At 37.8% G+C, this 14090-nt stretch overlaps 1 protein-coding gene across 3 annotated transcripts in view; it reads left to right on the top strand.

Annotated features, from left to right (window-relative positions):
* The window catches only part of CDC40 (cell division cycle 40), a 39062-nt gene that overhangs the window by 22431 nt on the left and 2541 nt on the right, over positions 1-14090 (top strand). For 2 of the 3 annotated variants that reach the window (XM_026088900.1, XM_026088898.1), the window contains exons 7-13: positions 1143-1282; positions 3329-3403; positions 4150-4195; positions 4939-5040; positions 7805-7920; positions 8193-8326; positions 13525-13601. In XM_026088900.1, coding sequence (XP_025944685.1) covers positions 1143-1282; positions 3329-3403; positions 4150-4195; positions 4939-5040; positions 7805-7920; positions 8193-8326; positions 13525-13601 — 690 coding nt within the window. The remainder of the gene's footprint in view (positions 1-1142; positions 1283-3328; positions 3404-4149; positions 4196-4938; positions 5041-7804; positions 7921-8192; positions 8327-13524; positions 13602-14090) is intronic. The other variant, XM_026088899.1, reaches the window with a different exon arrangement.

Below are 14090 nucleotides of genomic sequence, written 5' to 3'. Positions count from 1 at the left end.
GTAAAATAAAGTCATTTTGGGGGAACTTTCAACTTGCTGKGTGCAAAACAGTTCTGCCTTATATTGCTTGGGACAAATAGGTAAACTGAGTCTCTCTTGGTTAACTGCTTCCTACAGCCAGGTTCACACACACAAGTTGGAGTATCCTTTCTTATATGCATTAAATGGGAAGTGAATGAAAGATATGCATTAGTGACGTTAGTACTTCATTCTGTTTATATACAGCAGGTTGTGACAGTATTTATTGAACAGTGATGAACACAACAAACTTGAAATTTTACCCATTGAGCTTCCTATAGAAAATAACTTCAAATTGTTTATTTTGTATCCAACTTTTCATGGTCCCTACCTGAAATTTCACGGTGAAAGCCCTTACAGGATAAACTTTAATCTTCTCAAACACAAACCTTCTGGAAATCTGTTAATATGGCATTTTGTGAACATGTCTAAACATTCAGTACTGTGTAAAAGGTCGCTTGTACAGCCATAACCGCTACAGCAATATCCCAGAAACTGAGAAATTATTTTGTCAGTGAGCAGCTTAATGTCAGCACTATCCAACACAAGTCTACTCTGAAATATCCCTTCCTAAGCGCACTTGTCTGACCGTCCAGTCACTTCTGTTAAATCTGTTTAAAGATCACGTGTTGGCTACTGCTGGCCAATGCTGTTTCACAGAGGGGGACTGGATCTTTTTCTTCTGTTTGTAGTTCAGTTGAGGTGACTGATACATTCCAACCAGCTCAATGCTGTGAAGTGCAAGCAAATGCCAGGGTTAGAGTTGCACATTATGATCCCTATGAAGTCAGTAGTGTTAGTATAAGCAAACCCTCATTGGCCTGAGGAACTCTTCTAGCTGTTGGATGCTGAGTAAGACTGGAGAGGAAGGGAAATTGTCATAATGTTCAGATTCCAAGCAGTGTTTGCTGAAATGACACTTAATTTGAGCCCAGCTGATGCCAAATAAAATTCCACATTTATGTCCTCTTAAGTGAATTTCATTTCTTTTTTGTTCCACTTCAGAGCAGAACATCTGTGTTGAGAAAAATCTTAATTGTATGGGGCAGTTCAGGCTTTTTAAAATTATGACCTCTTGAAATGCAGTCTCTTGGATTCTCAGAATTCTGTGTTTACCTTTTTAGTCAAGGAAATGTATGACTATCAGGGGAGATCTTATCTTCATGTCCCTCAAGACGTTGGAGTTAATCTCCGTTCTACAGTGCCACCTGAGAAATGTTATCTTCCAAAGAAACAAATCCATGTATGGTCTGGACATACAAAGGTAGGAAGTCTTGTCTGTGAGTATACATCATAAAAAAACATTTCATTTTGTCTCTAGGCTAGTAACTTTTATAAGACTGAAGTATCAATAGAGGGAAGAGATATCTTCTTGCTTCCAAATTATGCATGTAGTTGGTTGTGAATATGCCCATACAAGGCGTTTGCATACTCAAATGTGGTCTTGTTTGTTTATCTGCATATACTTTTACATGAACATAGTGACTTCTTGACGTCCTATAAGTAAGGAACGAATACTCTTCACTGACTTCTGTGGGATTTGGAGTTATTTTCTAAACTACCATTTGAATAAGCATAAGGTTAATTCTAGAGATCTCTGAAAATCACATCTGTATTGTAAAAGTGTTTAAGAGCTATTTTATATCAAAATGATATAAAAATGAAACTCGTGAAAAGTTCTATAGGCTTTGTGATTATACTGCAGCAGCATTATACAGTTCCCCAAATACAACTATCAACTTGAGAGGTCTGCCTTGTTATGTGTTCTCTTTGATGATATTACTTAATGTTTATGATATCTTCTTGTGCCAGAGCCTGCATCTATATATGTACTTTGGGTATTAGAACAGTGTTTCATTGATCAAGCTTGCAAAGTCCTGTACTTGACTTGATGTTTCTTTGTCTCTAAGTTCCGATATTGCTTCGGAGAATATGCTGGGCTTCAACAGACAGCTCCTTAATGCCAACCAAAAGTTGGAAGAAAGGAGGATAGTACAGGGAACACTTACCTTTTTCAGCTGAGTTTCAGCTCTGAATCCTTCTTTAAAGATTGCTGCATCAAAGAACTTGTAGCTTTCCAGAATAGCAGCTCCCTTCACAATCCTCTAGTCACTTCTGTGCTTATCATCCTATTAGGACAGATTGATACATAAAATAGCTTTTTCCTTCAAACAAGCAAGATAAATAAAAATATGGATGAGAAGAGCAGAAGGAAGACAAGCTGACAAGCCTAGAAAAGTTGGAGGAATATAAGGAGGCAACAACAGGGAGGATAAAGCACTCCACTCCAACCAGAGTGGGAGGAACTAGAAGGAGTATGAATAGAATAATTGACATGATATGGAAAGCAGCAACATCAGGCCATGAGTACTTGGCAGTTCTCTTCACTTCCTCTGCCAAGAGTACCYGAAATATAGATGGGAAGATGCTCTGTCCAGGGAGTCTATAAGTCACTAATAATGTATGTTGGAAGTAGAGCTGGCTAGAAATTATTTTCTGTAAGAAAACTTCCTCACCTAGCCCACCTGAACAAGTTTGATATACAGAAACTTCTGGCAGAAATGTCATTGAAGGAGTTTCTTGGGTCAGGCAGGAATAGTTTAGAAAGGAAAGAAGGACAGGGCATCAGCCCTAAAACAATCAGACAGGAACAGTGTCCTCTACCATTTAAGGCATTTGTTTTGAATTTGTTTCATTTTTGTTTCTCTTTTAACTGGAAGAATAGCACTCTCATTAGTTTCAGGAATACGGCAGCTCATCTGACTAAAAATAGAGATATATTGTAGTATTTGCAGGTTCAGAATCTGCAAAGTTACTGCCACTGGGGAAGCCTGAATTGGAAGTGGCCCCAGGGACTACTTAGATGCCCCAGTAGCACTGCTGCAGTGTTGGAATTTATATTTAAAAAACAAAACACAAGTTACTCAGAAAAGGTTGTACTGCAAAGAGCTAAAGTTCTCAGGAGAGAGATTTCTGTTATGTTGGTGTTTGGTCAAAGTGTCACCCTAACCCCCAGTTTGTATTTCTTGGTTGTGGTTGCCACAGTAATGGTGCGGGTATTGAAGGAAGGTATATTACAGCTGTTGAAGTGAATCAGTTTCTTCCCAATAGCAATTGTTCAAAATGCATCACTGTTTTTAAAATGGAATGTGGGTGGATTGTTTCTTTTTCAGATATGCTATCTATATATTTTATAAAGATAAGCTATAGGATTTGTTTATTTAAAAAATAAAATAAAGAAGGCGGCGAACTGAGGAAAATTGAAGATCTAGCTGTTCCACTCACTGTTTAATTATGTCCTTATTTACAGGGTGTCAGTGCAGTTAGATTGTTTCCTCTCTCTGGGCACATACTGTTGTCTTGCTCTATGGATTGCAAAATTAAAGTGAGTTGTTATTTTTATAATTTTATGTACATTTTTTAATATCATTTAATACAGACATTGCATTTAGAGYACATAAGTATTTGGTACTTCCACCATGTGCCTTTCTGTTTGTGTTGGCTTTTTCTTTTCTCACTTGATTTTTTTTATCTTTAGATTGCAAGTTCTTTGGAACAAAGACAGAAATAATGCCAAAGACTGTGGGTGTTAGAACAGCATTAATCATTTAGTAATAGCATTTAGAAGGTCACAAGTCCCTGAGGTTACTGCCTGTGCTAGTGTAATAATTCATTTGGTATGAAACTTAGTTTTGCAGTTCACAGATGCTTCAGTAGATGCATATTGCTTTTATGAAGTAATCTTATTTTAGTCCAGCATACATTATATTGTAAATATATATATATATAACGTGTAATATATAAATATATATATAATTATAAATTTTATATATATAAAAAAAATGAGGGGGTTAACTAGCAAAATAAATACCTCACTGGCTTCAGAGTTGAAATTTGGTCTGACCTTTTTACTTTTATAGGGCTTTTTGTTCATAAGGTGACAGAGCACTCTTGTGAATATGTATCTTAGTTGTGATTAATCATTTTTAAGTGATGTCATATATGTTTGCGCTTGATTTCTTAAAAGATATTGTCATATATGTTTGAACTTAATTTCAGCATCATTAATATTTAACAATTGTTGCCTTTTCTTCCCCATCCTTTTTCTTTTTTTTTTTTCTTTATTCTAAGCTATGGGAGGTATATGGTGATCGAAGATGTCTACGAACATTTATTGGTAATAGTCTTTTTTAACTGAGCTTTTAATTTATATTTAAGACAACTTCATGGAAGAATATTACTTAGCTTATGATTTTTCTCATACAGAGGGCATGTAGGCATCTGAGACAAATGGTATCCAGTATGATCTGGGCAATAAGAATTGAAGAAGCTGCAAGGTTTCAGTGAACCTTTGTCATTATTCCACGTAACTTAATGGTGGTATAACAACACTTTAAGACCCTTAAAACGTTAGTGTACTGTATTAGTCAGTRCTTTATACAAGACTCCTTTCCCTTCCCCGTGTCCTTAAGAAGTCACGTGTGAAATTAAATGACCCCATCTTCCTGTTCAGAATAACAGTCCTCTGTATTTATGCAGTAAGGGCATCTCATGGTCTATTGATCTCACTGTTTAACTAGGTGGTCTTTTCTGGGCTAGCTGAGTTTCTAGTGAAAAGGCGTCCACATTTTGTTTTGTTTGTTTGTTAAGTTCAGGTACAGTCTTTGTTCACATAACAGATGCCTTTTGCAGATGGTTGAGAGAGATGAATATGAACTTAGCAGCCTTTGCTGCAGAGCAAAAGCATCTGATTCTCCTTTTGAAATGGGAACGTTTCTAGAACAGTGTTTGAGTGAATATATGTTGAGTAACAACAAAGTCTTCTTTTACCTAATATTTCTGATGACAGCAGATGACAAAGATGATGGCTTAAAAAAAGGTCCTGTCTCAGTTTATCATCATGGTTTTTCTTTCTTGCAGGACACAGTAAAGCTGTTCGAGACATATCTTTTAATAATGCTGGCACTCAGTTTCTTAGTGCAGCATATGATCGCTACCTTAAACTCTGGGACACTGAAACAGGTAGGCTTGTATTAGTGCACGCTGTTATTTGGCACAATGTTTAAAAGTAACTACCGAGACCTCCTATCAGTCCTTCAAGTTGTTTCCAATTATCTTCAATATCCTCTTGTCATTCAGTGTTCAGGCTTTCATTACAGGAATACTGTTGGTTTTTTTTCCTAAATGTTTTGTTGCCTTCTGTAATGATGCAATTGACACTACTTCTGTATTTCTATTTATTTGAAAAGTCTCCGTTAATTATTTGTAATCCTAGAACAATTTTGAGTAAAAAGACAAATCAAACTTTACCAAATTAGTCAATTGCATGTTTTCATTTGTAAGCATAAAAATAAGTATTGAAATCACACTTTTGACCTAAATATGCTTAATCTGGAAGAATTTTTTTTTTTTTAATAAATTTCTTATTAAATTGAACAAAACCCTTAATGTTGCACTGTTATGGAAAAGTAGCAGGTTTGGGGGGTGCTGGAGCACAGCTGTCTTTCCTGCAAAGGACTTGTATAAATTCACTAAATGCTGAATGACTCTGGCAAGTGCACAAGCAGAAGAATTGAAAGTATTTTAAAATAACTTGTTGGATATAGAAGTGCGTTTTCTTAATCCTGCTGTTACATCGTTTGTAATAATTCAACAGTACAGATCACTTCAGCCTTTTTCTTGTGTGTATTTGCCATGTATATAAAGTTACACTTCGTGTTAAATTATTTTTGCTTTTGGACTTGTCAGTAAGCAGCCACTCATCTCATAATTTTGAGCTATATGTTCTATGTTTACAGATCTGTCCAAAAATTTTTCTTCATTTACATTCTTTTCTGTGTAGGAAAATTTCTCCACAGGTTCAAGAAGAGTCTTTTCAAAGTAGTAATACTATAATAACTATTTCACTTACTGCAGCCTTACAAGCAGGTGTTGTTTGTACTAACTCAGGACTTAGCAGCAACAGTATGCTTACTCTATGTGAAATTACTTTTTACGTGTTCTTCATCTAAAAGGAGTTTTCTAGCTTTGTAGCTCCAAAGTTCATGTAGAAAGCTTTCTCTGTCTTTCTGTCAGGCTATATGTTTAATAGTAAGCTAAGGTATTACAGTGCTAAGGTATTACTCTGAGCCTGGGGCCAGCTAACATGGTCTGGCTACACCAATACCAGTTTAAATTAGCTTGGTCTCCATATGGTGACTATATCTAAACTACAAATTGGGAATGGTCCTTGCCCTGTGCTAACTCTTGAGCCCTGCCTGGGAACTGTTTGGGAAGAGTARTGGTTTGTCCAGGCCAAAAGAAGAGAAGATTGAGTTCTGGTGCCTGGGGCTGTTACTGGGTGTTACTTGGTTTACTAATATAGACACAGACTCAAAAAGACACAGACAGCATTTATGGAATAGCAAAGTGATTTCTGACCAGTAGCAATGGTAGATGTACTACTACTCAATATAGATAAGATGCACTATGTTTTGACCATTTTGCAAGTTAATTCTTTTCAAAATGCTTCTAGATGATGTTGGATGAAAAGTTGGCAATCACTGGTATTTTGCTTCACTAGTACTTCTGCTGTTACTATCAACAGTAGACTATATTTGACCAACTTATTCCATATAGACTTTTAGATCTTGCTGTTCTCTACAGTATTTCCACAACTTCCAGGAATGCATTAAGCGAAGTTTACTAATAGTTGTTGTGCATCTGTTCTGTCCTCTTCTCCGAGAGGAGAACAGCAGRCAGGGGACTATAGGGAATTTTTGATTGAATAGATTAAATCTTTATCTTGGCAAAGAAGATAGATAAGTGTGGAAGTTTCTTTCACAGCCTAGAAAACAGTCTTCTGCTCAGAGAAGACTTCTCATTATTATAAAGAGCTCAATTTATCCAGGGAAAATAAGGTATCGGCCAGAGCCTTCACCCCATTATTTCAATGATCTTTCAGTTAACCTGAACTTGAAGAGCACTCCAAATAAGAAGGGATGTGGAAATTGAGCTGCTGATAGAGGGAGTAGAGGATAGATCTGGTGTTTTCACAGAGCTGCCTAAGAGATGCTCTGTAACATTCTGTCCCCATTAGTTTCTTAAATAAAAAAAAGAAAAAGATTCAGGGTAAATTTTGTCAATATTGGTTAAAATAGGTGCATTTGAAAGAAGACAGAAAGTTTTCATATTTGGAAAAGATGTTAGCAGTGGTACCATTCATTTACGAGTGACAGACGGAAAGATACAGGTCAGATTCTCCAGCCTTTAGTCAGAACTCAGTTATCTAGACACCTGAGAAATGTATGGAACTTTTGGACTAAAACAGGCTTCTGGAAGCTTATATAAGTTATGGAAAATATGTTATCAGGGTATTTATGGCTGAGGCTAGGAGAGGAGGTCAGGATTTTGTTTTGCAGTTTTTGCGTGAATTCATGTCTCTTGTCAGGAAGAACTCTGATCCTAATGAGGTGATGCTTTATAAAGACACTGGTCAACTCGCGATGTCCTGTATGCTGACATATAGGCTACGGAGCAGTTATGTTGTTTGGAAAGCTGTAGTAATGGTAGGGAAAAGTTTGTGTGTGTATATATTTATACAGATGCATGCATGCAAACACGTGAAAAACGGTCCAATTAAAGTGCATCGAAGTTCTACCCTCTAATCCTCTCAGGGGGGTTAAAACAAGTACTTTCTGCTCTCAGTGAAGTAAAACTGAAATGAATGCTTTATCAATATCTGCAATAAATTCATCAGCCCACAGAACTTCGACCTGACCAACTATGAATGGCTTCTCTGTTTCAGGGCAATGTATTTCAAGATTCACAAACAGGAAGGTTCCTTACTGTGTCAAATTCAATCCTGATGAAGATAAACAAAATCTCTTTGTTGCAGGAATGTCAGATAAGAAAATTGTGCAGGTATGCCTCTACTTAATATCCCCCACCCCCAATTTCTATTTTCATAAGCAAGAAGTTGTTAGTTTTACTTGAAATTTTTGATTTAAGTAGTATGTCTCCACAAGTTACAGAATCTTCTTCTCCCTCCCCCCCCTTTTTTTTTTACTAGACTTGCAAAGACTATTGCTAGAGTRTTTGCTTTCCTACCTGAAATTACTTTAAAACTTGAAATAATAGGATTCTGAGATTTAGTAAAAGCCAGTGTCTTGCTCTGAACTGTTTTTTATTTGTAGTGGGATATTCGGAGTGGTGAGATTGTGCAGGAATACGATAGGCATTTGGGTGCTGTCAACACCATTGTGTTTGTGGATGAAAATAGACGGTTTGTGAGTACATCTGATGACAAGAGTCTAAGAGTCTGGGAATGGTAAGTTTAAAATTTTGAATTATAAGTTAAAGTGTATTATGAGCAAACTGAGAGGAAGATAGCAGTTTATATTTAAAAGTGTATGTAGCACATAGGAAACTGAGGAGCACTGAGCTATAGCTAGCTGAGGAAGAGCTGAATTTAAATTTCCCAGATTTTTATGTAATTACATATGCAGTGGAATTATTCTTTCAGAAGTAAAGAACTAGAACAATCTCAGATGTTCTTGTTGCTAATTTCTAATAGCTGTTAAAGTTGGCCGTATATTCCACAAACCCCTGAGTTCTGCCGCTTGGTCTAGTAGTTCTTAAAAGTTTTTGTCCAGTAAAATGAAATGTCCCTTATGAAGTCTAATTATAATACTTAATCAGCTTGAAATGATTCTTCCTGTCTAAGGATGAATTATTTTCACTGGCTTATTGCCCCACTGTGTTGCATTATTTGAAAATTGCTTTTAAAGTCTGTAAAACTTAATTCCACTGTATGCAAAGTAAAATGCCTTAAGTAGCCCCAGTTTTATTGGTGCAAATTTTTATGGGCATCAGGCTGCATTTCTGATTAGCATAAATTATTAATCATTTATCATTATCTTACTGCTATATCTTTTAGAATCATTCCTCTAGAGATTTTAATTTTTAAAACTAGTTGCTTCCTATCTCATTGCTGAATACTAACCAGCCTATTTTGGCTTTGCTCGAGAGACTTCATAGATTCCCTTTTTCTCTAAAGAAAGCATAAGACACAGCCCTGTCAGCCTGAAGCACACTACACTCTATTAGTGAGCTCTGTTATCTCTCCTTTTCCCAAAGGTGCACTAGCCCTTAAATTAACCTTTTAAAGAACCATCTGTTCTATATTACATTAGTGTGTGTAGTTTTTGAATGCTTTGAACTTGGATATGTATAGTGTTTTATAATATCAGACCAATATCTCGGTGTAGCTTCACTTCTATTTTCTGGTAGTCTGTTTTTGTTTATTTGTTTGTTTTTTGACGAATCATTGATACCCACAGTATGAATACAATAGATGACAGAAAAATGAAAGTCTATCCAAGAAAAACTCATAGGAAACAACATTTTAAACAGCTTTCAATTTTAACATATTTTGGAAGAAAACAAGAATCTTCTATTTCTGAAACTTTTTTCCATGAGAATCTGGGACTTAAGATTTTTCTGCCCTTTTTTTGAAAGAACAATCCCATATCTTTAAGTTTCCATTTCATTTTGCCCTTCAGGTATGAAAAGCTTTCGCACATTACGGATGTTAGTTCGACAGCTCTGTGACTAATGAGTTCCTTCCTAGGCTTTTTTTTCTTCATCTAGACAAGAGACTCCAATCTGTGGTATTTGAATGTTACCCAAGCAGCCAGAGAAACTTCAGTATGTCTGTGATCTGCTGCTATCATTGCCAGCAGCAGCTGTGGTAATGACCAAAGTCTGGGAGCCCAGGCTTAGACCTAGACATATAATGCTGTCACCATATGTCGCTCCAAGTCACTCTGTTCAGTGCTTCATAATTAGCCCCATGTATTTACTAAGTTCCTTAAAGAAAAATCATTACAATGCCATGTCTGCTAAGGAATGGCTCCTGTTTGGTGAGTAGGAGTATCTCACTTGCACAAATCTGTTGTTTCCCTGAGACTGGATTGCCCTTGTTTTGGGAGCTTTGTGTTGATGGCTGAAATAAATAGCAAAGTGGGTGGATTTAGTCACTTTGTGGGGAAGAGCAGGAAAGGCAGAAAGGTTCTGGAATGGGAACATCGCAACCTGATTGTTCCAGTAGCAGAAGTTTTCCTTCTGAAGGAAAAAATATGTACTGAGCTTGCTGTGCGCTGAAGAAAGGGCTCCCTCGTTCAGATAACAGGGAACTCAGCTGTAGACAGTGTTCTGCAACACAGTTCTTGGGGCTTTTTCTTTGGTTTAATAAAAAGCAAATGTGCTGCTGTCTTCCCAGCCATGACTTGAAAGCTGTTCTCCACAACCTGCCATGATATATGCTGATCTGTCTGTAGGCATATTTCTACAATTTCAAGATCCAAATTTTTTTACAGTGAATTAAAACTAAATTAATGCATTCAGTAGAGAAGATTTGGGGCCTTGAAAAATTCCATGTCAAATTACTTCTTGCTGCACCTTGAATCTTTTTTTACTAATTTTATAAGGAAAATTATTTGTATCTTCATTGTTTTGGTTATTGCACCTGTTGACGTGTTTAAATGTGCAATATTTTTCACTATCCTAGAGAAACAAAGCAGCCTTCAAAATAATTATGACCCAAGTATGGCCTTAAAAGCCAGTAATTAAAGCTGGTCTAATTGCTTAGTTCCAGTTGTCCAGAGGGATTTTGTAGTATGTTTTGTAAACACTTCGACTTGGCCGGAGCTGGTAATAGGATGGCATGTCAGACTTCATCACGGCGAGCAACTTCTCCCCTGGGAATTTCGATCTCCTTTCCCCAGGAGTTCGTACGTGCAGAGGTTTCACTGTGGTGTGCACTGAGTTGCGGTTAGTTGGTTGTTGAAAGTTCAGGCTGCAAGTATAGGACAGACTCTTACAGATCAGATGGTTTGTTTAGTGATTTTTTTTTTCTTTTTTTTTTCCCACTGGATTTCTTTAAAGTTTGCCTTCTTTTGCTTTCCGTTTGATTTTTTATCTTTACAACAGTGTTATTAGTTGACAAAGATATCATATTCTCTCCCCTTTCTTTTAAAAAGGCAGAATGTTATTTTGTCTCATCTCCTTCATATGCTTCTGATACCTACCTGGATAAACAGTGAAATGATTTGGGCAACTGACCTTGGAGGCTTTTCTTTCCTTTAACCTTCAAGTCAGCCGGTAAAAGAAGTGTGCAGCAGGAGCTTAGTTCTTACTCTGCCAGGCCCAGCAGGCTTGTCAGCTCTGTCAGGCTATGCCTCCCAGCTGGCCTTTTCTCTCCATAGTTCCTAGTAAAGACACTGCGCTCTCATGAGTGCTTTATAATGTACGGATCCCAGAAGTATGTGTGTTTCTCTATATATAATTTATTTATTTGCTTACATATTTTTTTCTCTCTCCTCTCTGGGAAGAAGTCGTATAGAACCCCGGAGTGTCACTTTTCTTAATCTTGATATTACTCTTGATATTGAAAACATTTTGGCTTGTGAAATACTTAGGGGAGGAAAAATATACAAGCATTTGAAGATCTTTAAATTTAAAATTTGAACAAATATGCATGTCATGAGATTTTAGGTCAGCCAATCATGACAGCATCTTTCTCTCTCTCTCTCTCTCTCTCTCTCTCTTTTTTTTTTTTTTTTTTTTGGTTGGGGGAAGGGGGTGCTTGCAGAGGGCAGGCTGGTCTTACTTCTCACTTAGCAATTTGACTCGAAACAAATGTGAAACAGAAATGTGTCTCTCTATTCTGCCTAGTAGTTCAAGGCAGCATATCGTGCCTAACTCTGTCGGGTGCATTTCAACATAAAGCAGAGCTGTCTTGAATAAATTCCAGTCGATGAGCCTGCATTCATTTGTAAAGAGAGAGAGGAGGCAGGAAAACCCATACTGCATTTTAATTTCTCATTGCAGTACAAATCAACATTGGAGATGTATTTTCTATAATGCTGAGACTTTTTTTTTTTTTTTTAACCTGACTTTCAAAAGGATTGCTTTTACCTAGAATGAGGACTCGTGGGGAGGTTTTCAGATGACTAGTGGGCTGGGGGAGTGTTGCGTGTTGGGAATTGAATAGGATCTGACCTTGTTGCAGTGATGACTGTGCCCTGTCCCAGGTGGGATTTGAAGCTGTTGGGATATTAATGAAGAAGGGTTGGATTGGGAGAGGGGCAGAGGGGGCTGCACTTGCTGTGCTGTCATCTTGGTCAGCCTCAGAGATTATGTGGACTCTTTAATCCTTTACAGATTTACTACCCAATTGTAGCCGTGGATCTCCCTGTTTGGGAGTGGGTTATCCCTGCACATGCTCTTATCCACAGAGTGTACAAGTCTGGTTGCTCTTCTTATGCTGAGGGGTAAATGATCGCGGTTTACTATACAAAAGCAGTTGTGTTGCCCTGAGCAGCTTCTCACCCCATTGCCCGCGTGCACGCTGGTTAGCACAAGACAGCTGGAAGTAACTTACCCCACAACAAGAGAGAGTTGTAGTTACATCACTGACGTTATCAGTGCTTCTCTTGACTGCGTTGTCATCCAGCAAGGCTCAGCTGGTGAGTGCCAGGCAGCCATCCACACCTTCTGCTCCCAGTGTGTCCCCAGCAGCCTTTTTGGTGTGTGTGAGACACTGAAGTCACGACCGTCCCTTCTGGGTTAATGAATATCGTGACAGAAYGTTCTGCATGTGTCTTCTGCTGAATATGTTAATCACGTCTGTTTTCTGCTGGAGATTTCTTTTGTTTGATGAGGAAGATGTGCATTTCTTCCCTTTTTACTAGCCTTCTAACATAGGGTATGAGGAATACTGTGGATGTGTACAACCTGTTAGCAATTCAGTTTACATAGTTAAAACCAAATGACTATTCTGAGGACTAAGGATTAGACTGTACTCTCCCCCCCCCCCCCCCCCCNGTCCACATGCTTTTGTACAGAACAGTGTATGTTCTTAACAAAACAATGGTAAATAACTTGAATTAGGCCAGCAAAAAGTTGGCACAGTCCAGTATTGACTTGAGACTGGGGAGTTCAGAGTTCAGCTCAGCTAAGAACATTCTGAACTGGTGGCACCCCATTTGGGAGAGATCAGGAGGAAAAGGTCATTATCGGAGAAAAGAGTGTGAGAATTCTAGGAGTTTTTTGTTTGGTTGGTTTGGGGTGTTTTTTTTTAAAGAGAGAGAAAATAATGGGCAGACAAATTGTCTAATTAAAACGAAAGTCAGTAAGACATTCAAATATACACATGTATATCAGTTTAGTTATTCCTGCTGCCTACGTAAGAATCTTGTAAGAGTTGCAGTTAAGCTGGAGGCAGTGGAATATTTTCATGTTACAGTCCTAGTCTAACAGTTGGAATTATAATACTGCTTTAGACTTTGGGTCATTTGGTTTGGGGTAAATTCACCCTGTGAGAGGCTATCCTGTAGATAGCTCCACAGTTGGAGTTCTCATTGCGCTCTCCATGATGCAGTGGCTGAGTAAATCAGCTGACTTCAGCCAGCCCTTTGGACCATCTCCATGTCTTCATAAAACACATACTTCTTCCTTTTGCAGGGATATTCCTGTAGACTTCAAGTACATAGCTGAGCCAAGTATGCACTCGATGCCAGCTGTGACTTTGTCTCCAAATGGTAAGTTAACACTTTTCTGCCTTCTTAGGCCTAGTTTCCATAGGCATGTCTTGCTGATTATATCTCTGTAATGTTCCCATGCTGCATCTCCTTGCCACCACCACCCCTCCATTTCCCCAAATGAGTGTGTGCGTTTTTTCCAAGATTGGAGAGGATCTGGTTTAAGTTTTAAGAACAAGTATGTCAAAATGAGGGGTTATATCAGGATAACTGTATCCATTTAAATTTAGACCTTGATCCAGACAGGGTAAAATGACTCTTTCTTTCCAAAGAGCTATGATCTACTCTTTGCTACATTTAAAATATTAAGAGGAACAATGGTGGGAATTGCTGATTAATGCAAACAACTAAGCAAATTCAGCAGTCTCTACAGTGCCACTGATAAAGCAGAGACTGATGTTGTACATGATCCTGTCAATGCTGTTGCTATCTGTTCTGAATATAGCCCAAATAACACTTGCGTAAGATAAATCCCATGTTATTTCAGTG

The sequence above is a fragment of the Apteryx rowi genome, unplaced genomic scaffold (assembly GCF_003343035.1).
Source record: "Apteryx rowi isolate R43461 unplaced genomic scaffold, aptRow1 scaffold_794, whole genome shotgun sequence".
Classification (NCBI taxonomy): domain Eukaryota; kingdom Metazoa; phylum Chordata; class Aves; order Apterygiformes; family Apterygidae; genus Apteryx; species Apteryx rowi.
This window is presented reverse-complemented; position numbering and strand designations above follow the sequence as displayed.